The sequence below is a fragment of the Pteropus vampyrus genome, unplaced genomic scaffold (assembly GCF_000151845.1).
Source record: "Pteropus vampyrus isolate Shadow unplaced genomic scaffold, Pvam_2.0 Scaffold81, whole genome shotgun sequence".
Taxonomy (NCBI): Eukaryota; Metazoa; Chordata; class Mammalia; order Chiroptera; family Pteropodidae; genus Pteropus; species Pteropus vampyrus.
Window position 1 is genome coordinate 7187953 of NW_011888862.1, and position 25742 is coordinate 7213694.

General features: G+C 47.4%; 1 protein-coding gene and 1 pseudogene across 4 annotated transcripts in view; both read right to left on the minus strand.

The window, feature by feature from the left end:
- Positions 1-1892: 1892 nt before the first annotated feature.
- The window catches only part of PHKA2 (phosphorylase kinase regulatory subunit alpha 2), a 74047-nt gene continuing 50197 nt past the window's right edge, over positions 1893-25742 (minus strand). For 2 of the 4 annotated variants that reach the window (XM_011363006.2, XM_011363008.2), the window contains 18 exons: positions 24796-24940; positions 24459-24537; positions 21048-21217; positions 20102-20278; positions 16952-17040; positions 15811-15944; positions 15249-15405; positions 14310-14389; positions 14033-14111; positions 13814-13943; positions 13101-13202; positions 10426-10544; positions 9735-9764; positions 8202-8255; positions 6273-6443; positions 4085-4138; positions 3184-3384; positions 1893-2626 (listed from right to left, as the gene is read on the minus strand). In XM_011363006.2, coding sequence (XP_011361308.1) covers positions 2456-2626; positions 3184-3384; positions 4085-4138; positions 6273-6443; positions 8202-8255; positions 9735-9764; positions 10426-10544; positions 13101-13202; positions 13814-13943; positions 14033-14111; positions 14310-14389; positions 15249-15405; positions 15811-15944; positions 16952-17040; positions 20102-20278; positions 21048-21217; positions 24459-24537; positions 24796-24940 — 2142 coding nt within the window. In that variant the 3' untranslated portion in view covers positions 1893-2455. The remainder of the gene's footprint in view (positions 2627-3183; positions 3385-4084; positions 4139-6272; positions 6444-8201; positions 8256-9734; positions 9765-10425; positions 10545-13100; positions 13203-13813; positions 13944-14032; positions 14112-14309; positions 14390-15248; positions 15406-15810; positions 15945-16951; positions 17041-20101; positions 20279-21047; positions 21218-24458; positions 24538-24795; positions 24941-25742) is intronic. The other 2 variants (XM_023532331.1, XM_011363007.2) reach the window with 2 other exon arrangements.
- On the minus strand, positions 10896-11011 carry LOC111741755 (annotated as a pseudogene).

The following is a 25742-nucleotide window of genomic DNA, read 5'->3' on the forward strand; positions in this document are numbered from 1 at the left end:
TGCTTATTATGGCTCTTCTCCCGGCCTGTGTCTTGGTTGGTGAGCCCAAACACAGCATCTGTGGCTTTGCACGTCATCCACGGGCAGGTGATTGTTCTAAATTAGCACCTGGCTCATTTTGGAGGGTTGTAACTCTTCTTGAGCCTTTTCCCAAGAAGCGACCGGAACTTTCACAGCTCGTACCTTTCCTATATTACCCATGTTTGAAATGATCCACCAGGGAGTCTACCAGGTAAATTACATGAGCCTCATTTATGACAAGCATGTCTAAAGGACACCAAAAATAAAGGCTATGAAAATGCTACTGTGAAACCTGGGTGTCTAAGACCCCCCTGGATCCTCAGGGGCAAATGGGAGCAGACTTCCCAGGGGAGATGGGGCACGGACAGGAAGGCTCTGGGGAACTGCAGGAGCTCAGGGGCATGGCACCCACGCTGTCGCTGGGATGTGCCCCATCACTGCCTGTGCTCCGGGCAGGCCCCACCTCCCTGGTCCTGCCCTTCATCCAGCTCTTTACTTGCCACCCCCGCCCTCCCCTGCTACACTAAAGCATGGTCATCTTTTCACATCGGCCTTCCTCGTTGGGGTGAGGTCCTTGAGCGCCGAGTCATGTCTCATTTATCTTTGTATTTCCACACCTGGCACAGAGAACACTTTCTCAACATGTACTGACAAATAAAGGAAGGATCCAGTAATCTGAGAAGAAAGATTTTATATGCCAACATTAATGGGGTGGGGAGAGAAGGGAAGGGAAGGAAGAGAGCGGGAATGCAGACGTCCCCTGGGCCAGAAGCTGAGAGGTTCCAGGGCCTTTTCTTTCACGTAACTACTCTGTACCTCAGCAAGGAGAGTGCTGTGGTTTCGAAGAAATAGAAAACAAAGGCACTGACGTCCCAGGTGAATGGCGCCTGCATATGCCACCGAGCCCGGGAAGCACACCGAGCCTCGCGTTCCAGACTGTCTCTTGCAGGGATAACGGCAAAGCGTTTGGCTTGGATTGAAGAGAGGCTCTTTAGCAGGAAGCATCGGGAACATGAGGCCACATGGCCTTCCCTCTGCTTCCAGAATAACCACTGGTACTGTATCTTGACTTTGGGGGACGCCGGGCACCGTGATGTCTCCTCAAAGCAGCTAGAGTATTGGCTTTCTCCACCTTCACGTAAACTTTCGAGCAAAGATCCAGTGGCCGCGTTCCCATTTCAGAGGCAACGTTGTCACAAATATAACCTATTTCTCTTAACCAGCCAGAGCTCACCATGCGGCCACCAAGTTTCCCCTCGCATGCAACAAACAATTCCCCTGTTGCTGTTTTTCCCCCAGCCCCGACTCCCACCACCCCAGGGAAGACAACGCCTGGAGAGAAACTCCATCCACCAGGATACCGGCAAGAGCCTGGCGAGGCCCTGCCCCGTCAGGATTTGTCCTCACTCCTCTACATTCAAGGCCTCCAACCATACCTACCTGAGAGCATCAAGGTGGCACGCATCCAGGATTAGGGCTCCGGTCCCCAGGCCGGCTCTAACATGACAGAGAAGCATTGTTTGTGCGCTGCATACTCGTCACGTGGTTCCCCTGGAGCTCAAGGGAGGTACTCGTCGCTTGCCCGCTAGGGCAGTTACCCCAAGTAGGGGGTGGGATGGGGGGCACAGGCCTTCCAGAGGGCCTCCCTGCCTGCTCCAGCCCCCAAACAACAGTTGGCTCAGCTGTAAGAAGATTTTAATCCTCCCCACCATCGTTTTTTATTTTGCTAGATTCTGGAAGATGTGGGATTTTTCAGACGGCAGGAGAAACCCCTAATTCATGGGCGGCCGGGGTAAAATCCTTGAAGACCATGAGCCAAAGTTAACTCAATTTTCTACCTCTTGGTGAGACAGAATTATGTCACATGAAAGTAGCTATGCCAATATATTAACAACAAGAGGCCAAGAAAGCAAGCAAGGAGCAAGAAAACCGAACTTCCACGGAAAAACAGACTTGTTCTATTTGGTAAACAGGTCCACAGACTGCATCCTGTTAAGATGCTCCCCTTGTCAAGGGCCGCTCGTCTAACTACTGCTGCTGGAGGATCGTTAAGATGTGCACTAGCTCATCGAACCTATTTTTGTAACTGTATGTGAGAGCCAATTTAAGCTGGCTTCTCAGTTCACTCTGCGCTCAAAAGAGACCAGTTTCCAATTCCTTCCTCCTCAGGCTCCAGGAGACCAGATGCTGTGACAAATGTCCTAGCAAAATGAACCCAGACAATGATCCCTTGCCACTCCGTGGCGGAGCGCAGGATTCTTTGGCTCTTTCTGTGGCTTGGATACATACTGGTTTCAGGTCAGTCACTGCCATTTCCTCCTTGCCAGCGTTTCTGATAGGACATGCTTTTGTGACAGCACAGGGGATTCTGAGGAACAGAAGGAAGTTTCCAATGAGGCAAGGGGGCAAGTGACGGACTCGGAGCGCTGAGGCACTATTGCATCTGGCAGCCTGAATTGGGCAGCAATTCCTGCAAATGAGAAGCCACTGCCTTTGTTAGGTAGGTCATGGTCCCATAAGCCCCACTCGGAGCGCTGTCGTAAAAGAAGTGGCAAATGCCCGTGGCTTGGTCTTTCTCCAGGGTGTCCATGGCTCCAATTGACATCTGCAGCAGGGAAAGGCAGAGGCAAAGGATGAGTGGAGTGTGCTCGTGTAGCCCTGCGATGACCCTGTGGGCCGGAGGCCCAGGGCCCCAGAGAAGAGCTCGGGGCCCGGGGCAAGAGAGCAGATGGCGCCCGGGGAGGACACTGGCCTCTGCTCTGGGCACTGCACTGGGTTCCCACATGTCCTGGTCTGCATGGCATCACTGACTCTAACGAGAGGATGGTTTTTCCTAATGAGACTGTAGGTGCAGAGAAAGTAGTTTTGTTTACCTGGGGCCATATATGAGCAAGGGTGGTATTTACACTAAAACCCCTGCTGAAATGGGCCTGTCCATCTCCAAAGGTCTTTAGATGTCCCAAGTGCCCACTGTACCATTTTCTAACCAAATGGTTGACATTTTTCACCATCTGTGATGACATTTTCTTTGTTCGCGAACACTCCTTCCCATTGGAAATAGAACCTCCAGCCTCGATAGAGATAAATGCCAGCCAACCTGGCTACCCTGCATCTGTCCCCACCTCGGCTGTGCGGTGATTGGCCAGGCCCAGGCGTACCTACCTGGTCCTGCAGGAACAGCTGGTTGGCCGTCTGCACAATCTGGTCCACGTGAATGATGCCGCCGATGCTGTTCATCTCCGTGCTTGAGAGCAGCGTCAGCACCATGATGGCCTCCACCAGCAGCTGTCGGTACTCGGGCTGGGGCACTCGGTTGAGCACCGACTCCACGTGGACGGCAAACTTGATCTCCTGTGGGGTCATCTGCCGAAGGGACCCACAGAGTCAGGAGTGAGCCAGGACGGACACAACCCTGTCACTGATGCTGACCACAATACCCACTGGGTTGGGGGCTCAAATGAAATGCTGCCTCCTTTCTGGCCACTGTCCTGTTTCCACCATCAGGAATCCTCTGGAGGAGGCCGAAGGCTCTGCTCTGGGAGGAGTTGGCCTTGTCCTAGCTTTATTTACCTACCCCGCTGGACTGTGACCTCCAGGGGGCAGGGACCACTTCTTATTTTTCTTTCTTCATCGTTTCTGTGGCATGTGGCATAGTGCCTCGGGCAGGGTAAAAACTAAAAAATCGATTTTTAAAAGAATGAATAGAGGAAAACAAATAGGGAGGAGACTGCTGTCAGCGGAAAGAGGGGCCCGGGGACGCTGCGCGAGGGTCTAATGAGTGCGGCGTGCAGCTTTGCTTTTTTCTCCTTTATGGAGCCAATCTAAAGACCTTGACAGTCAGAAACACTGTTTCTGAAGGAAAAGAGAAAAGGTGATGTTAATCAACGTGGGAAAGAAACTTCACAAAATTTGAGGGTCGAGTGGCCCAAAATCTCAGACCTATGCTACAAATGGCCTGTGTGTATGTAAGAAATTTGAAAGCAGCACGAGTGATTAAAGTCCATGAAACACAGCGCTCGCTGGGAACGGTGGCAGGCTGCTGTTTGCGTTTTCCCCATCGTACCTCTTGTGTTGTTGAGGATGGGAGCACGTAACCATCGATGGAAAGACCATGGCACTGGAGGCAGAAGACACACATCACATTTTAGTCAGATTCCAGAACGTGATCGACAAGGGTGCACACATGTGCACACGCTCAAGTCACTCTGCCCTGGAAACCTGCACGAGGGCTGGAACATGCCAGACTGTCATTTATTTTTAGAGAGCTGTTCTCACTGCCCACAGGCTGTGTTTTCCATGGAACAATTCTAGGGAACCAGCAGGCATGTTTCAGATCTCGCATGAACAATGCCCCAGGGAGCTGCTGGGTCCTCCTCTGTGGAAGCTCCACGTTTCACTTGGCTGAGAGGCCCCCTTTGAGGCCATATAAAGGGAGATTTTCATGGCTCCTGCTGGCAAAGTGATACTTCTGTGCCTTTGCAGGCATCTATTTTTGAGATTTCTATAATAAGCACCAATCACAAAAAACTTGAGCACATGCACAGACACGCACATGCACACCCATGTATATAAATATCAAGCGCCGACTCAATACAAAGTGTTGCTTTTTCATAATAAAAGTGTCTTGGTGTTGAGCCAGTGGGAGTCCGGATGGAAGCGTGTGATGCCCTGGGAAGAGTGGGGAGATTTTCTAGGAACAGTTTGTTCTAGTCTAATTGGCTGCCTTCTAAATCCCAGTGCCCTGGCTGGCAGCAGCTGCCCACCCCGTCCCTGGGGGGCTGAGGACAGAGTGGCAGCGAATGCTCATGCCTCCTGACAAGAGGTGGAGAATGGAGAACTACAGGCCTCTGTGGGCTCTGCTCCCGCATGGGGACCGGGAGCCCAGCTGCACGGGGAGAGGGACCACTGTGGCCTCTCCATGCCCAATTCAGTCAGGAGGACCCCGGTTCCCACATGGCAGAGAGGCCAACGGCCCCCTAATGGGCCCAGAGCCCCACCGCAGAAATACTGCAGCGTACTGGTGCTGTGGCTTTGGGAAGGGACCTGTCGTATGTGCTACTTCGGGCCGACTTTTCTCTCCTCTCCTGTGAAATGAGCTAACAAAAATAGCTTAGGAAAGAAATCGCTCCTGACAACGGTTCCTGGTTTGCACAGAAGCTTTTAACTGAGGCAGACTGTCCCTCCAGGCGAGAGAAAAGACAAGCTCTAGTGGGACTCAGGGAGACACGGATGCTCTGGGCTGATGCGGCAGGGAGACAGAACGCGTGTGTAAGAGCGAAGGGGCGTGGCTCCCCCACGTGCCCCGCCTTGGCAACAGGCGTTCAGGCTGGGCTCTCCTTCACTTCGGTGCATGCAGTACAGTCTGTGGCTGTCACCTCACATTTGTTTCTGATGACCTCTGCTGAGAGTTTCACAGCCCCGGGCAGCTCGGCAACGCGGCCCTGTCTGGTGGGCACGGGCGCAGTGGGCGGCTGGCTAAGGAAAATTGGTCCAATGGCTGTCCTCCAGGTGGGGAAGAAGAGGCGGCCCAGGGTGAGTGGGGCTCGTGCCTTCAGGGCACAAAGGACCTGCAGTCAGACTGGAAGCTCTCCATTTCTGTTTGCCCTCGGGACCTGACACAATGCCCTGCAGATGGAGGCGCTTGATCGTGTCCCTCAACTTGGGGACACCACGCCTGCCTGAATGTGCAGGAGCCTAAGGGCCGTGGGGACGTGCTATTCTGAGTTCTCTATGTCGTGCTGCATTCATCCAAAGCCTTCTCTGCCTTCTCTGGTTCTTGTCGATCTTCTAACTTTTCTAAGTTACTAAAATGTCAAACATGGCCCCGCACAACCTGGCCTGCCACCTTATCTTACTTGCTGTGGTTCTAGCCACTAGTTTTCAACAAGGGGTGATTTGCAGCCCAAGGAAAAGTTGGCAATGTTTGGAGACATTTTTGGTTGTCACAACTGGGGGAGGGGGTGCTACTGGCATCTAGTGGGTGAGGCCAGGCATGTTGCTTAACATCTCACAATGCAGAGGACAGTCCCCACGACAAAGAATTTCACAGTCCCACCCGTCAGTGGTGCCAAGGTAGAGAAACCCTGCTCTAGCCTGTGAGCTACCAAGGGTTGGGGACTGTGTGCTGGCTTGCTCTACAGCCACATGCAACACGCCTCACAAAAGGAGAAAGTGGGGTTGGTTCATCTCTCTGGGAGTATATGTCGTCCAGCCCCAGGGAATGCAGAATGCAACACAGTGGCCAAGCTCACCTTCTGAAGGATCTTCCACACCTTCTGGTAGAATCCCACGGGTACCCTGTTGATAGCCCCGTCCAGCCTTCTCCTGCGCAGCCACTGACCCTGCCGCTCCCCCCAGCCAATGTGATGACCGCCCGAGTCTGACGATGATGTGCCAGTGGGCGAGGATGGGGTGCTGGACCTCTGCAAGACAGATAGCGCATGGCCTTCAGAAGCTCATAGCTAGCGCCACAGAGGTGTGCTGGCCATCACGAAGGACAGCTCAGCAACAGCTCAGCGAACTAGTCCAAACACCAGATCATTAATTGCCCAGAGAGGAAGACGGTTCTTTGATTCGACCTTGGCCATTTCTCGAAGCTGGATTAACTCTCTGCCGCACTGGCCTGGTTACTAAACTTGTTTCCGTGCACTCTCCCCAGCCCCACGAGGTAGCGCGGCAGGAGGGATCCTGACCTGAGCAGGAGGCCGAGCGGGTAAGGGTGCAGGTCCCGCAGTCAGCTGCGAATCTCAGCTCAACGCTAGCTGCGGGAGTCCCTGACCCTGACGGTAGCTCCGGGCCTCAGCCTCATCTGCACATTGGGGACACAGTAGGACCTGCTTCAGGGAGCTGCCTCGGAGCACTCGCTGAATGAAGACATAGAAAACCCCCAGACCATGCCTAGCTGGTGGTAAGTGCTAGGGGGAAGTGCCAGCTGTCACTGCGAAGGCCTTCTGGCATTGATGCTGGAGGGCCCTCAGAGCAGGGGAGTCCCCCAGAGGCACCACAGCCCAAGGAGACAAATGCCAAAGTGCCTACTTCTGCAGTGCCACAGAGAAGTGCTGGTCACCTCCCCATAGTGCAGATGCCACAGAGAACAGAACACGTAACACGGAGTGGGGGTGGGGCAGGTGGGGGAGGGTCCAGAGCCAAAAACAAAAAGGCTGGGGATCCACATTTAGTAGTGGGGACCTCAGAGAGTATGGTACATCCATCTATCCTTTTCTATCTGCTCTCTACTCTGCCTGTTCTCAGCATAGGGCTTTATCCTCATTTGGGGTAATGGCTTCCTCTGAGCCGGGAGCACATGCTTTGCTGAAGAAAAGGTGAGGAGGCATCAAATCCTGCCCATCTCCTCTCCTGACGCAGCTCTGAGAGGCTCCCAGTGAGGGCTTGGGGACCAGGCCTGAATGTGGCCTCCCGCCCCACAGCAGCCGACAGGCCAAGGCCACAGGCCTGCCTTCTTCCGGTGGATGGATTCTAAGCCTATGGTTGCCAGGTCGGAAAGGAATAACCTTCATCACTACACATTATCTTTGTTCTGGGCTATTTGGCACTTTCATTTTTCGATGTGCAACATCAAATTTAAAGGTTTGAGAATGAAATCCAAATGTTAAGCATGCTAGCAGGGCAGGAGGCAGGAGTGTTCTCCATGGACTCATTTTAACTTCATCAGATCTTATTTTGAAAAGACTGTTAGTCTGGGTTATTCCATTGGGCTCATTACTGCCATTTAAATACAGCAACAATTAGACACAAATAAAAGTAATTACAGCTGCACTCATCAATGACTCAGCTGGTTTTCTCCTCATTTCGGGAGGAAGATTCAGACTTGCCTCTGCAATTCGAACACTCCACGTGGTCTGAGGCCTCACGGCAAGCAGGGGCATTATGAGCACACGGCGTTAATAAATCAGCACGTGCGGGTAACGGTTCACCACCGTGGCTCAATAGAAAGGCACAGAACCAATGCCTCAAAGGTTCCAGAAGCTCCTGGACAAACAAAGCTCAGTTCAAGAACTTCTTGGCTTTCTTTCTAGATTCTCCTCATACTGACAGTCAAATGGAAACACTTAAATCTGTTCAAGTCTTCGGGAGTTAAGGATGAGGTGGGAGCACGAGAAGGGCAACAAGAAGATTGAGGCATCACAAACAAGGAGGCGGCGGCGAGGACAATGGTTTACCATAGACTTGGAGGAATGTGCACTGCTGGACACGGTCTGGCTCACAGAAAAGAGCTACGAGACAAAGAGAGTCCATTCAGTTATGTGCAGTGACACCAAAGGACATAGCAGAGAGGAGGAATACAGAACAATACAGGAAAGCACCCATGGAAAGAAGGTGCAGAGGATGCGGGCAGACAGTTCTCACTCGCCAACCAGGCAAACAGCCCTCGAGACTGGCAGGGCAGTGAACTTGGGAAATGCCCTTTCTCTTGGTATGAAATGGTACCATGTTCTAGTCATATGTGACGGTGCTCCATCAAGTCGGGACCCAATTTATTTTCCAAAGTCATAGCCATGAAATGCTAATCTTTTATGTTAAGAGTTGTGAAAATCTACAGAGAGCAACAAAATACCCATAACCAGCGTTTAGCATCTAGTACCTACTGGCATTCAGTACACGTTTGTTAAATGAGCTAATAAGATCAGGCTGATGACCTTTGGCCAAATAAGTATTTCTTCATCTATAAATCTAGAATGTACCCGTAACTTGCATGGGGATGGTGCCTGAGCACACACACACGCAGCCACACACGGTGTGCTTGCAAAAGTGAATAGAAATTTAAAATGCCATGGCCTCTATTAAATTTTGGACAGAGAAAATGTATTTCCTTGATGGAAGTGGCCAAATGTAAAACTTGTACTGGCTAACTGAATCTAAACCCATCGAAGAAGAAAGGTGTTCATTTCGTTCTCATAACATGCAAGAACAACAACATTAAATGGAGGTGGAAGGAACCACCCATATTCCCCTCAGGCAGCCACCATGGGGACGCGGGTAACCAGAGGGATGGTGCCACCGAGTGGCTGGCAAAGGAACATATTTGGAAAGTCTGTTCTTTACTTGGAAAGAACATAAATTCAAATGAGATAGCACGTGTGTTTTACCCTGGGACAACATAGAGAGCCTGCGTGTCATTATACAATTCCTCTATGCTCCCTCGTCATGGAGACATTAAATCATTAGGAATGTGACTCTAATTTCCTGCAAGAAAGGAAGAGGAAGCATGGCACGAGGGTGATATGAAAGAACGGTATTCTTAATGGTTTTTTTTTTCCTTCCAGGGTTAAATACCCCCCTCCCCGCCCCAGGCAATCTGGGAACAGAAATAGCAGTATTCTTTCTACCAATATAATCAATGACCACATTTTACTTTTCCCTATTTATGTCCCTTTTTTTGAACAGAAATTCCTGCCAAGGCACAGCCCGAGACCATGTCCTTCACAAAGTATCCTGCAAAACCCAAGTCCGATAAATGGATTTTGCTTAAAAGAACGGGGCAAGGCCATTTCTCCCGCTTTCGAGCCCAGCACTCTGCCTGTCCCCGGGACTGCCTGCCACAGCTGCGGGGTTACCTCCACCCAAGCCTGTTTCATGGGCGGGACAGTTCTCCACACATTCAGACTCTGTATTCACAGCCTTGCTTTCCACATTCAAGGAAGAAAGAATATGAAGCGCACAATAAAGGACAAAACAAGACAAAGATGTTTCACCTGTTCATCAGCACTAAATCGCCTAGTCATCTGAAAGTAAAAATACATCAGGAAATAAACATAAACCAGTTTCAAATGAAGGATGCCTGTCCTGCTACTTCTGTCACCCTCTGGACAACGCAGGGAAGCACTGGTCCAAATGCAGGGCGTGACCCATTAGTGCCTCACGGACTCGATCTAGCGGGCCATCTTTTGCAATGGAGAAGAAAATCCAAGGGCCTTTTCCCACTGCAGGTCATGGTTAGAAGGAAATTCTCTTTTCTACTGGACATCACGGTCAAGTCCTAGTATATTACCAACACATTAGGACTGGAAAGCTGCTGACTTGCAGTCCTGTGGGGTCAGTTCAGAAGGAATTTATGTGAATTAAATAAAACTAAACAAAAAAAAGAGACACCTGTGGCTGGTGGAAAATACAGGTATCAGGACCATGCCATTCTATATCTGGATTCCTCTGGCTATGTGATCGGAGGGTACATATGACGGAGAGATGATTCAGTTACTTGTTTGTATGACTCTACTGGATACAGGGTATGTTCAGATTCCAGGACAAATGGGGTCTCACATCCTCTACAAAGAGCGTGCTACACACTGCGTGCTCTGGGATTCTATCACTTTCCAAGGTGAGCCCAGGTAGGAAAACCACTTCTCTCCCTGCATTGCTGCTGCTATTGCTGAGAGCTCGTCTTACCTGTTTCATCTCACTTCTCAGCCTGTTAATGCCACTCCTCTCCGTTTTGGTGACTCCAGTATGTCCCACCTCATGGATGGAGATGGCAGGGCTGGATGTAGAGGAATGGATAGGCCGCACTGGAGGGGAAACACACGCAGTTCTTAGAAACTATACAGCATCAGCTTTGAGCAAGGAATACGTGCAATGTTCTTATTTTTATCCATGTTTCTCTTTCCCACTCGATTATAAACTCCATCAGAGGAGGCCTCATCTACCCAGCCAGTGATGTTCAGCACCGGGAACTGTCCACGTTGCACAGCCTGGGTTCAGTACGCGTTTGACTGAACAGATGAAAGTGAACATTGTTTAAGCAGCATGCAGAAAACACTGAGTGGCCGTAAAACCCTTTCCTAAGCTGGATGTTTTTTTAAAAAATAAATTTTTATGTCTCTAAAAGGACATATTCCTTTTTTAAATTTTATTATTTATGCCCACAGCACCTGGTCTTCCTAGGTGGTCTCCCATCCAAGTACTATCGGGGCCCGGCCCTGCTTAGCTTCCGAGATCAGACATCGGGCTTGTTCAGGGTGGCATGACCGTAGAGCACGGACTGTGGCTCTACTGGGGCGTGAACCCAGGACCTTCTGCTTGTAAAGCAGATTTGCTAACTGCTACACTATGGAACCACGTCCAGGACATCTTCCTTATAGAAAACAGACCGGACAACTAAGGGGCCTTGGGGCTGAAAAGGGAAGTCCTGGGAGAACAAGCCGATCAAGGGCTGGAGGTGGAGAAGACGTGGCTGCCTGAGGGTCAGTGCACTGCTGCCATCACAGAAGGGGCAGGGAGGCCTCCATCATCTCACTTCCTACCTGCTGCAGCAGCCTCGGGACTCCCACCTGTTGGCGGCCCTTCCCCCACTAACCAGTTCTCCACACTGTGGTTACAGTGATCATTCTAAAAGGCAAGTGTGATCATGTCATTGCCCACTTAGAATCCTTCCCAGCCTAGCTTTGTCCTCAGGATAAGGCCCAATCAATCCTCCCAGAGGCACAGAAATCTCTACGGACCTGAGCCCCACCTGTTCTTCTTAGCTCTCCACTCCAGGCCGGCCACATGGTGCTGGGCATTTGCATATGCTGCTCCCTCCCATCCCACCTGCTCCCCACTGCCTCATACAACCTTTCCTTCTGCAGGCCCAGCACAAAGGTTACTCCCTTAGGCAGCATCCCTTGCACGCCCTGCCCTCCTACCCAACCCACCGCTGAAGCCATGGGAGTGGAGCACACTGCCCAGGGGAGTAGAGACAAATAAGGAACCAGGGGACACTAACATTTAAAAGACAGCAGAGGGGGAGGAACCCACAAAGGAAGCACAATGATTAGCCAGAGGGGTAGGGAGGACACCAGGAAAGTGGAAGACAGAAGCCAAAGTGGTCTGGTACTCTGTAGTGGGGCCTGAATGGGGTAGGAGCTAGCTGGTAATATTTATCTAAGACATCTCAGGATTTCATCAAAATTCTAAGACTACTTGAGCTTCCTAGCTTATAAAAATCGGACAATTACAAAGGACAATTAACAAATGATGTTATCTGTCAAAAGACAGGACTTCTTCTGCCATTGCTTGCAATTAGACATATTTATGGCTTTCAAGTGACATTACTGTGTTCCTAGTTTTATAAGCACCTATAGCTTTATATCTAACAACAGATTTTTAGTCATTATCTGTGTCAAAGCATGTATATTATTTTGATGAGCAGAACACATTAAATATTTATCTTGTATATTTACATTTCAAGGACTGTGCATTTGAAAGAGCTGAAAATTACTTTTAGAAAAAGATCTTGAGCGCTCCTGCTCCAGGAAGGGAGGAAAGCCACCCGACACACCTGACTGCACGATGCCGTCTTTGTTAGCCGACTGGCGTGCACTCTGGGGAAAAACACGAAGTACTCTGTGCCCTTCTTATGAAATAAAAAGAATGACATCCCACACTGCGTTTCTTTGGCTTCATGAAATAAATGAACAAATGTATTTGTAAATCATTTTGCTTTATTACGAGGAGAAATGATAATTGCTTCAATTATAATTAGGGAGCATTTGAGAACAGAATTCCACCAGGACTTGGGCGATTATCCTTCCTAGCACTGCAAACAGGGCTCCGGCACAGATACGAACTGAGCGGGCCACGTGGGGACCAAGCGAACTCACTCAGTTAGCAACCTCAGTGCTGTGAGGTTGCAGAGGGCTCTTCTCTTGGTCCCATGAAGAGGGCCTGGGTCTGGTTTAGGATGCTTCTGTCCAAACCAAAGGTGGGACACTCAGGTGATCGGAAAAGAGCCCTTTCATCCTGACACCTCCCTAGTTATCTCATCCCTCCCAAAACTGGTGCACGAGTGATGGGACCTGGACCTGGCAGACGGAGGAAGGCAGTCGGGGGCACCCTTGCCCACGTCGGGCCACAGCTCTCTCGGCAAGCCTATGAGGGGTCACACAACCTGACAAGTCGGAACCTTGCACCTAGACCCTGTCCATCTCGGTAAAGTAGAAACCTTACCCTCATACATTATGTCCCAAATCGCAATTACTGATGTCGATCTGTACATAAATGAGGCAGTTCCCGGTGATACTGGACATGTCACTCAGGCCCTCTGTGGTCCCCTCCCCGCAGACATAAAATAAGCATTTACTTACCGCTTCTTTCAACGCCAAACTCTTTTCCACTAAGAATATGATGCAGGAGATTCTTCATATCAAAAGGGCTGAGGTTCATCAAACTTTCAGAAGCCTCCTCTCCTAAAAACAAATAAATACCCTGTAAGTGTCTCAAACACAAGGCTGGTGACAGGTGAACATAGACATGTCAGTCAGGCCCTCTGTGGTCCCCTCCTCGTAATAAAGCAAAATGATTTACAAATACATTTGGGATTACCTCATCACTGCTTCAGGGCTGAAATGTACTGAGCCTTGGTGATTCTAAATGCTACTGTTTAAGTTGTGTGTTATTAACTCCCAGATGCCCATTCCTCATGCTGTAATAATCCCCATGTCGGACTGCATTTTCAATTGATTTACGCATTTCAGTTGGTAGGATTTCTCCCAGTGAAGGTGTTATTAAATGGTGGATGACATTGTACTGCAAGGAGCTACAGTAAGGAACTTAGATGTCAGGAGCAGGGCAGAAGATTCTAGCACCTCATTCTCCCTGACAAGAAATTCGACACCCTGTGCTGGGTGGCCTGAGGGAAGTTACATCTACACGAGAGAACCTGGTAGAGCGGGAATACACTCAAAGGCTCAGAAGCCTGGGTTCCAGAATATTTGGGTGGGGGTCCCCAGGACAGAGCTCCCCGGGAGAGGGAGTGGGTGCTGAGGGAGCCGCCGGAGGGTCCGCCTGTGCTTCGCACCTGAACAGTTCAGGCTCCGTGCCAGCTCCGTGGCCATCACTTGAATGATCAGTCCGATCCGGAGCCTGAGCATCTCCACAAAGAGGCTGGGCTGTGCCCTGACGTACATGGCCAGGTAGACCACGATCTCCTGACACAGACACACATGGAGACAAGCGTTTTCAGAGACCGGGTGGTGGCAGAGGCCCCTGCAGCCCTGCCCCTCCCTGGCCAGCTGACCTGTGTGAGAACAGCGATGCTGATGTCCTGCCCGCTGGCTTCGTAGATGAGTTCAGTGAGCTCCTCGGGGGGAAGAGGCCTAGGAAGGAGCATCGGGACATAAATACCATGAAAGATGCCTAAGCAGTCCCTCCTTGCCCTCCATGGAAGATACTTATTTCCTTGTCAGAAGCTCCCGAGTGACAGTATATTTAAAAAGACCCTCTTCTGGAACAGTGGATGGCACTGATGTTTTCCCCATGGCCCCACAACCTGAGGCCCCGGGCTGAAGACTTACGCAGAGATGATTTTCTCCCGGGGCTCTGGAGGTAGGCCCACTGTGAGCTGCTTCTGGTGTGACAGCAGGTCTGTGCAGGCCTACTTATTCAGGAGAAAGGATGAGGGAGAGAGGGAGAGAGAAAGAGAGGGAAGGAGGGAGGGAGACAGAGAGAGGGAGAGGGGGACATAGGGAGAGAGGGAAGGAGGAAGAGAGATTAGCAAAGCCAAAGGGGAAGGGTACTGCCAATAAGATTACAAATTTACCTTTACAAACTTTATGAACCATGTTGCCATTTATTTGAAAAATTTATACAGAGACCCCAGACTGAACGATCAGGCAGGGCTGGGTCCCTGTGATCTTTGAGTCCCCAAATATGTGGCCCTAGGCCTGGCCCTGGCTGTGCAAAGCCCGTTAGTGGGTATTTAATGCCCATCTACTATAGGAAACACATAGGATTCCCTGATACACCACAAGGGGGATGGGCTGTCGTGAGTCCTAAGATACCAATGTTAAGGGTTAATGACTATATTAGCCCTAAATTGTCAGTGTCCCCATTATTCAGGTATAATAAATACCATTGCCTTACCATAACACTGAACTTTAATATGTAAGAAAGTGGTTCTAGAGTTCTGCAGGGCCTGAGGGTTAAAATATTAATGATTGTACTGTGTATGTACAGAAATAAGAACGCTGTTTATGAGAATGGCAGGCCACCGAGCGTTTTTGTTTGATTTCTTGGTAAACCTTTTTCTGCAGCTAAGAAAGAACAAAACTAATCAAGTTCACTTTCATTTCCTCTGCTCGCCTTCCAAGGGCAGTGGAAGGTCAGGAGAGAAGGGCCCGCTCCATTTCTATGTTGAAATAACTGGTATCCTTCACAAAGAAGTGCTTTCCTCTGTCTTTCATAACAGGAAGAGGGCATGGGGTTAGAAAAGACAGATGGACAGTGGCTCTGACCTCGGCCAGCACCTCTACTTTCTTCCTGAGCAGGCCAGAGATGTAGCGAATCAAACCCCACTCCTGGTTCAGGCCGGCTTTCCCATAGAGCTCGCTGAGGAGGTTATGAACGGTCACCCTATGCTGTCCGGAAAGATTTGTGTCCCAGTCGGGGCCCCTGTGGAGAGATAGGAAACCCCAGAAGTAAGGCCCAGAATGTTTGCAGGCTGGGTTCTCGTGCAGGGCTCACTTGACAGGGAGGGGAATGAATCACCGCACACTCTGCCAAGGGCTCGGCCCGCCCAGTGCCTCTGAGCCTCGTGAGAGGATTGTGTCTTACCAAAGCATCCCTTTGTCTATGTGAAACAGAAGCCTAGCACCAGGAAACGGTGAGATCCTGGCCTCACACAGCCTTCACATCCTGGGAGGCCAGCATGAGTGGGCAGAGAAGGGGATGGGAGTCTGTTCACGGGCAATCTGGGTGAACAGAATCATGACCTGGCTGGCTGGAAAGCCAAGAAGACTAGGACATAGAGTCCAAGAGGACGGGGAAAGCTTGGTCTAGTGAAGACCAGAAACTTACCTTACCACATACAGAATGTATAGAATGTCAGCTTGGTCCTGTAGGTTCGAACAGTCTTTCAGCTGCTCGACCAGCTTCTCACAGTCTACGTCACCATGGTCATCTCTGGGCCACTTGAATTCATCTTCAGGGGTCTGGTCACACAAAAGCCGAAAAGCAGGGGAGAGGGGTGAACGAAGAGACGCACCAGCCTGGTTTTGGAACTCCTGCTGTGCTGTGTGTGCTCCAGGGTTTCGGTAAATCTTTTGCAGCTTTTTTATTTGTATGCTTTACTATTTCTGACCGGTGAATCACTGTGCTAGTCAATGTTTGCAAGAGACTGGACTGAACAGGCTCAAACATGTGTAAGTTTTATTTATGCAAAGTTCAAAAACAGGCAAAACTAACCTCTGGTATTGAACCTATGCTAGCAGTTAGTTATCTTTGGAGTGGAGAGAGAGGGAGCGCCTGGGAGAGGCACAGAGTGGCTGGTCATTTACCTGTGTCTTTTGGCTCGATCATAAGTCATCACTTATCAATACTTATACTTTATACACTTTTCTCTGTATATGTTGTACTTCGATAAAATATTTTTTTGAAAACAAAGCAAACACAAAAAGTACGTGACTTTTAAACAACCAAAAACTGAGCTTAGGTTAAAATATTCTCCAGTAGAAGCTGAATCTTTCTAGTCACGTGGGATAAAATCAACCAGGATTTCTGGATAAAATAACAAATTATGGGAACCAGTCGGGAATACCCTTGGATTTATTCTCCTGAGGAATTTTTTTCTAGTTTTGTACGCTGCTCTGCAAGTAGCCCATCTTGGCTGGCTGGCACAGACAGGACAGGGCCAGGCAGTGAGCTAGCTTATTTCCTCTGGTGCGACACAGATTCTGAGGAGTAGGCAGAAAGTCAGTAGCCTTTTCCTACATGTAAAACACAAAGGTCTGCATCAAATTCGGTGTGTACACTGACACAGAGCAGATTCCAGACAGCTAAGTCAGGAGTTTCACATCGACACCCAGAACTTCTAACCCTAAAAGTCCTGGATATCAAGAAATATGTTCTTTCTTTTAAGTTTAACCACTTAAAAGAGTTCTTGGTACTATACTATCATCGAAGAACAGTACACTTAAAAAAATGATTCTAAATACTTTACCATTTTTAGGAGTGGCTGAGGAGAATCAACAAGATTTAGTGATTTACGGTGGGCACTTAGAACTTTAGTTGGCAGAGTCATGGGAACAACTGGAAAACAAAAGAATAAAGAGAATTCTCTTGAAGAGGAGGAAGAATAAAATACTTCTTTTAAGAGGTATGGTGACTACTCCTTATTTAGTATAAACCAACTAAAGGAAAGATTACTTATTTAGTTTAATTTCAACAAGTATTTATCATGTAGCCACATCATGTGCTAAATCTGGAAAGAAGAAATGAGCAGGAGATGGATCTTGATTTAAGGGGCTGAATTTCAATTTTCCGTCTTAGAATTCAGGGAAAATTGCGTAGCATCTTAGGACTGGAAGGAGCCTTAGAAATGATTGAGCCCGACCTCCTTTTCTTTCAGATAAGGAAACTGAGAATCGGAGAGGGTAGACCATTTGTCCAAGGTCACGGGCCTTCTCATAATCAAGGTGTCTGGGCTTCCTGTCCAGTATGTGCTTCACTTTGCCACTGCTGGGCATTAAGGCTTCTGCTTTTAAACTACCCTTGGGTGTTAATTATTATCAATATTTATTCATTCAGCCATTTGTGTCTTCCAGGCTATATCATATCATCTTGGGAAAATAGGAAGTTGTCAAGGTAAAGATGAAGCATATTTTAAAGGTATTTATAGACCTCTAGGTTATACTAGTGAATCAAACACACATTTAAATTTCACTTCTGCTCAAACCCCCTCTAACACTATAGGAAAAAAAAAATGTTTAAAAAGACAAATTCTCAAGATTAGGGAAAAGGAGAAGACAATAGTAACAACATTTTGGAAGTGAGAAAGCTGACAGACAAAAGATAACTAATTTACCTTACACAAGGCAACCAAATCCCAAGTCTGCAGTAGGGAAAACCAAGAACCAGTCAGATTTACATCAGAGCATCCTCAGAAGTCTCAGGAGCTCGCTATACTATGTACCTCTGCAACTGGAGGTCCCATGGTGTTGTCCAAAATGAGGAAGATGGGGGAGAAGCTGTGTGGGTAGCACTGAGTTCCCTAGATGTCTTCCTCAACTCCACACAGCTTGGCAACTGCCTCGTTCCCTCTGACAGAAGACTAGAGGATTTCTCTGAAGAGGGTAAAAGGGGGGTATCTCTAGAGTGGGGGCTGACTGGCATATGTGAAGGCCTGGGTATATTCCTTAGGGGGAACAAGTAACTGTATAGCTCTAGGCAACCAGACTCTTACCTGTCAAAAGAGAAGTCTGTAGACTATCTCTGGGAAATCTGCCCAGCCTACGCCTATGAACCCAACAGCCCCACCTACACACGTGGAGATTCTCATGCATGAGCAGGTAACCAAGCGACACCCTGCACTGAAGGGAAGACTCTAATGTGGAAGACGGAAACTAAAACAAACAGGAAAAATTGACTTGGGGGAAATGGAACCCATTTAGGAAGAAGAAAATGTAAAACAAAACCAAAAAGCCCTGCCATTAATATTCTTAGAGTAATAAATTCTATTACATGCATGAAACAAGTACAGACACAATTTAGAGAACAAAGATTGAGAACATGATAGCAAAGAGAAAAAAAAATTGAGGGGGTGGAATGAAAAGTTGAAGTAATTGCCCTCAGAACAGAGTAAAAAATAAAGAAATGGAAGCGGAAGAGAATTGATAAAGACTTCTCTAGGAGGTCAACACGGGCATCATAGGGTACCAGAAAGAGAGAACGAAGAAAATGTAGGAAAGGAAATGAGTCAAGAAATTGTTCAGAAAAATATAAATTTCCATACTGAAAAGGCCCACTGAGTACTCAATACTGTGGAGGAAAATACTCCCAGATCAAGGCACATCCCTGACATTCCAGCACCTGGGAACAGAGACTATCCTAGAAACTTTCAAAGAGAAAACAGTTCACATTTGAAGGATCAAAAACCAGAATGGGTTTCGATGTCTCAATAGCAACACTGATAGTAATAAGATAATGAAGCAATGCTTTCAAAATTCTGAAGAAAAATTCCCCTAGATTTTCAATCTAGAATTCTATACCAGCCAAACTCTCAAATGGATATAGGATATTTGTAGATATTTTCAGACTCTCAAGGTCTCAACAATTTTACCTACCACGTACTGTCTCTCAGGAAACTACTGGATGTCCCATACCAAAATAGGAGAGTAAGGTGAGAATAGAAAAGTTGAGACACAGAAAACAGGAGAGCTGATGCAGGAGACAATGAAGTCTTAAAGAACTCTCCAGGATGGTAAAGAAAGATCTGAGATAAAACCTGTACCGTGGACATGGAGGGCAACCAGGCCAAGAGTGGAAGTGAACTTCAGAAACTAGCAAGTTAAAGGCCATCCTCACCATGCCCTCTTCCATTATACCATTTTTTAACCCACTGAAACTATTTTAGAATGTGTTCTACCAAAAGAATAAATTGAGGAAGGGGAACATGACGGATTCAGGAAACAGGGAACCCAACTGAAGAGATAAGCAAAAGAGATTCCCAGGATGCCGGATATGCAACAGGCTAGAGCTTAATCAGCAAGACAGAAGGAGATTTTTGGACTCTCAGAAAAGTAGTGGAACCGAGAGATTCCTGGATATGATTGACCTTGTGGAAACTTGTATTTTGAGGCCATTGGAAGGTGTAAAAAGGAAGCAGAGCAGATTAAAAGATAGGGCAACTATTAGCTTTAAAAAAACAAAAAGTAAAAATGATAATATCATCATAGTATATGATAATGCTCAGTTGGGAGTAGTATGTGCTTACACACAATAACATAAAGAGTGAATACTGATTTAACTAAACTTTAATACAATTACATGGGCAGGTTAGGGGAAGAGACACAGATAAGTAGTCATTTAAGACAACTAAATCTTCACCCCGTAACAGAAAGTCAACAGATGCATGAAGACAGCAGCATACACAATTACTTTAGAAATACAGACATATGTAAGTGCCAGAAGAAACAACTAAGAGTTGGAAGTGATTGCCTTTAAGGAGGACTGGGGGCAATGGGAAGTGGAGGGGTAAGGCAGGAAACATCTGCATTTTGCTGTCTTTTAGGATTCTTTGACTTTTAAATTATGCTCATGCGGTACTTTGATAAAATAAGTTATTTTAACAGGCATAAAAGAGTTAACATACATGGAAATTCCAAACCCTTTGCTTTCGCCATTAAGGAAAGTATATCCCGAGTGGAGTGGATGGCACTGAAAACATGGCTGTCTTCCGAAGTCTTCTTACAAAGAGGGGGCAGATAGCACTTCGAGGATGTGCTTTGCAGGAGGTGATTGATATACTGGTCAAGTTCATCCTGGCTTTCTGTAATTGGACAGGTAGATAAAAGAGCCGATGAAAACAAGCTGTGGAAATATTCTAAAGGCATAACAGTGATTGTGTGTAGCGCACAATACTGAGTAAATTTAGTGGAAGACAACGTTTTGATATAGATATTTGCACTCCCACCCCACCCCTGGAAAATATAAAGATATTTACATAAATATGTGTGTGTTTATAAAGTTACTGTTTGGAAAAACTTCATCTAGGAAATTAAAATACAGGTGAATAGTGTTTATATCACATCATCATAAAAGAAACTGAATATGTAAGACAATCTGAGGGCCGGCAGCCGACATCTTTTCAACTTGTCATGAGTGAGCTAAGCATTATGGAACCGCCAGCCCCAATCCCAAGTACTATCTCCAAGTAAAAAATAGGTCACCTATTCAGTTTGAGAAACGTTATATACATAGGATTTCAACACTCATATCTAACCAATCCTAGATTATTCTACCATTCCTTTAAAAATGCAATCAGTGTGTTTCTGTCTTTAGGATATATTTTGTGAAAAGTACTTATTACTAAAACTCTTTGTCCTTCTAGGTTTAAAAAAGCCTCACTTTTGCAGTTGAGGCTTTTAAACTGCCATTTTATTCACTTTAATGCATTCGAGTTTCCAAAGCCTCTTTTTTGTTATGTTAATTACCAGTCATTTTCTGTGCTCGAGTCTTAGGGCAATTTTATCACAATGCCAAGGTTTCAATAAAATCAATGAACCGCCTGCAAAGGCATTCCTAGCTATATAATATACCTTGATTGTAGGTGTCTTCCAAATATCCTCCCAGCTCTGAGTCACTATCAGGACTGAAGTTCTCTTCGCTGTCATCATCAAACAACTTCTCATCGCAGTCTGGATCAAGGAAGGTCAGATACGTGTAGAAAGATGTGGTGAGAAATTCCGAAAGGCTCCCTAATTTTACTCTGCCAAGGAGACATTATGTTAGAGATATAGATGCATGTGGACAAACTTCCACCGTGAATCACGGAGAGACTTTTCAACAACCAGGTGGTGCTTCTGCCAGTATCAATAAATACATCACTTAGCAGTAGTCAGCCAAGAAATTGAAATGAAAAATTCAATAGCGAGTATTAAGTAGAAGCACACAGCATATTAAAAGCCGAAATGAATCACACTGATTTCTTACTTCCGAACCCAACACAAATAGAAGTCTATTTTACCAAATCAAACCAAGTTTTACAAAACATATTGAGTGAACCACTTTTAACCAGAACCAAGCTTTAGGGGATTTTTGCCCTAAAATGACTGGACCAGAATAAAACCATAAGCGATGACTGACAGGGTGCATTCGTGCCATGGTTTATGAGTTCATACCACACAACGTGGTCACACAGGCACAGGTAAGCACATCTCAGAGCCCAAGTTCTCTCTAGAAGGAATGAGAAGGGCGGGCCACTCCCCCCACCCCACCCCCATCAGAGTAGACACCCAGCGTGGCCCTAGTATATCATCAGGCTGGTAAAAGCTCTGCTGAAAACCGGGAGCTGGGTTTGGCAGCGTGGGGTCTGACTGCAGAGGCAGCAGCCTCCCGAGTTCTGCAGGTCCATCCCCGGGTTTGGGGAGTATGTGGGATGTCCACCCTATAGAAAGAAAGCCTGCTCTGTGTGCTTCTTGAAATGTTAGATTTGGAGGCAGAAACGGCTGAGAGAAATGTTTGAGTAGTAAACTAAAGAGAGGATGCAAATGAATTCACAGGTGCTTGAGCTTCAAGGAGCAAATGGACTATACATCATAAACATGGCCCAAGGGCAAGGAGGGACCGTTTAGGCATCTTTCATAGTATTTATGTCCTGATGCTCCTTCCTAGCCTCCCCTCCCCCAAGGAGCTCACAAAATTCATCTGCGAAGTGGGCAGGACATCAACATTGCCGTCCCCACACAGGCCAGCTGGCCAGGGAGGGGCAGGGCTGCAGCCTTCCCTGGGCTGCAGGGGCCTCTGCCACCACCCGGTCTCTGAAACACTTGTCTCCATGTGTGCCTGAATCAGGAGATTGTGGTCTCCCCTGCCATGTACCTCAGAGCACAGCCCAGCCTCTTTGTAATAACTCCCCACCTCCCAATCCCCAGGGCCTTTCTAGTGACATTTTCGCCCTGAGGTTGGGGAACAGGAGGTTAAGGTGGAGCATGGAAGAAAGACAATGGAGAGCCTCCCTTTGATGAAGTTGAAAGAAGTCAGGTCAAAGGTAGAAAGGCAGTAATTTAAAAAAGACTTCTGATAGCAAGCTACCCCAGATGGGTCCCAAAGCATAGACTGGTATTTAGGGTGAGTTTAGCTTTTTAAAGACCCTCAGGCCCAAAGAAAAAGGCAAAATGAGATTCAGTTGTAACTATCAAGAACTTGGTTTAGGAAAGGTAGCCCATGGAGCCTAGGTGTTCCTGTTTCGCCCCCTAGTTCTCTGAATCTTTGTCTGTCATACTCTACTAACGGGAGGCCCTCCTGATTCCTGCAAGCGCTTGGTCAGTTCTGCACGGTGGTTAGAGCCTGGTTTCTGGACTCACACAGAGCTTCTGCACCTATTCGCTCTGTGCTCTGGCTCTCTGTGGCTACAGCTACTTGTCTGTGAAGTGGGAAATACGGACCACGTGACCAAGTGAAGACTAAATGGGGCAATCCATATAAAGCAACAAAGAACACTGTAAGTGTGCGATTAACTGCAGACAGTGTCCTTTTGACAACAATTCGATTTCAACTAAAGTTTATTTTGAAAAACAATTATGGGTGTATGGTATTTTCTCTCGGTTATGATGCCCTACACCAGGTGGAACTTATACAAACTTGAGGTGAAATGTATAAAAGTGAGCGTCAACTGCAGTTATGGCGCCAGTGCTGGAAATGTAGATGGCAAAGTGCTGGGGACGGTCTGACACTCCTGAAAGAGGCCAGAAGGAGCTCGGAGGGAGGGTCATTTCAAGTCAATAGCAAAACCCACAGCAAGCTCTGTGAGCAGAGGTGCCAACCCAAGCACCTAGAAATAAAGCGACTCAACTCTGAGGACATCAGGCTACATGAAATAAGTCAGTCACAAAAAGAACAATACTGGATGAATCCACTTAGATGAAATACCTAGAGACAGAAAGGAGAAAGGTGGTTGCCAGGAGCTGAGGGCAGGGGAAATGGAGAGTTGTTTAATGGGTACAGAGTTTCAGTTTTGCAAGATGAGAAGAGATCTGGAGATTAGTTACACAACAAAGTGAATGTACTTAACACTACTGAACTGTACACTTTAAGATGCTGAAGATGGTAAATTTTACATTACATGCAATTTATCACAATTTGAAGATTTTTTTTTTTTTAATTTTGGTGCGGGAGGATGTGAGAGGAAGGGCTGAATTCAAGGCCCAAACACTTTTAGCAAATGGCATTCCATCCGGGACCAAATGGAAGCCTTCCCGAGCCTGGGAACGGCCACGCCTCACTACAGGCTGGCTGCACAGTGAGGTTGTCCTTGGGGCTCTCTTGGCATATTCTAGGGGATTCAGAGAGATCACAGCATAGCTGCTACAGGGAAAACCTCTGTCTTGGGACAGTCAGAAGGTACAAAAATGGAAGGGGTTTTCCTGGGTGGTGAGCCCCCTATCGCTCAAGGTGCTCGACCGTAATACCTGGGAGTGTCTGCCATACTGTGAGCCTACAAACTGGAATGGGTATCATTCCACTGAGAATGAGAGGACAGTGGTCTAGGCAGGCCCATTCAGGTCCTCTGCTCTGAGGGCCACTAAGGAATTTGTAAAGTTCTATCAATTATTCTTAAGGCAATAGCACATTCATGTCAATTCAAGGAGCGTTTATGGAGCACCCGCTAGATCCTAGGCACTGGATGTTTTCTTCCATGCCTTTTACCAGAAACAGACACAGCATTCCACACATGCCATCTAAGAATGCCAGTTCAGAGGAATTGATATGTTTACGTCTCTATGCCCCAGGTCCTGGTGCCCATGAAATCTTCACTAACACCCACCAAATGCTGCTTTAGAGATGATTCCAGTTTCACTAGGTGACCGGATTAGATAAGTTTTAACTTCCTTTTTATTCTAAACTGCCATGCTGCTATGTTCAGCAAGTGATATGAAAGAGTGGGAGAAGGTCAGCAAAAGACTTTAAGAAAGACCGTTACTTTCATTTTTAAAAACATCATAAATTACCTAGCTCCTCCAAAATATCCATCCTCTAGTTTTCTAATTGTAGAAAGCACTGCAGAATGAATGTCTGAGCCATCATTTACTAAGGGGGAAAAAAAGATGAATTAGTTTACTTAAACTGGGAATACTTTTGGGGGGAGAGCATGCACTGAAATGTTTTCATCACCACGATCTAATTAAAACACGTATGTCATAGTAGATTCTTGAGCTAAGAAACCGTACTACTGAGAATCACTTTCAGTGTTTAGCTCTGTCCATGGGAGCCATTTTAAACATTTTGAAAAGGGGCCAAATTTCAACAGTGGGACATAAATCAGTCAGATCAAGTTTATGGAGTTACTGAGCATGGTGTTGGTGATGGGGAAGGTGAGCGTGGGTCTGCCCGTCATCCTCCAGCAGGTGCACAGGTAGGCCAGTTCGATTCTCAGCATCTCCACGATCATCTCGTTGTCCAGGGCTAGGTAGAAGTGATGCTGGTCGGTGAACTGCAAGTTAGAATGGGCCGAGTAAAAGGCCGTCCTTCACTTTCCTCGACACAACCCCAGCTGTCGTTTGGGGCAGCACTAATCCTTACGTTACTTTTCTGGAGAAGAGGCTCGATCCTGGCTCTAATCCGCCCATTATAGGGCTCTCCTCGCAATCAGACAAATCGACCTGTCGCCTGCCCAGGAAGGGAAAGGGGCATGGCTAGATCTATTTACAGCTCCTCAGATGAGGATTTAAGCAACTGGCCTAATACTGCTGTCTCCGAAAGGAAATCAATAACTCCTTAATTCGTACTCCTCCAGGGCTGCTGGGCTCAGAGATGCTTTCCAAGTGAGGGCACTGAGAGCAGCTGAGATGTGGAGACTGTGTTCACCTGATTGATGGCCTGGTTAATGTGAACTAAAGACACTGTCGCCTGATGTCAATAAAAATCAAATTGTTCTCCTGGCCTCTAGACTAGTCCATGCTCAGTCCATGCTCTGGTCTGAAATTTGTTATGAAAGGAAGTAACTCACAAGCTTTAAGTGAATAGTGTAGGGTGGGGTGAAAAAGAGCACCTTGGGGCTATTGACTCATAACTGACTGTGTGCCCAGGCAGTGGGCGGGCTGTGTCCCACATTGACCAAGTGACCCCACAGTTGGTCTTCCTAGCTGCCCAAATGGATGAAAAACGTTTGCTTTGGGATCCACAGGACTAGTTTCCTTTGGAAATAAAAACTCTGAAGAAAAGTTCTATAATCGATATATGCAAGATCCTGTCAAGGGGACTAGGGCCTGAAAATCAGATTGGCTGTGTGTTAC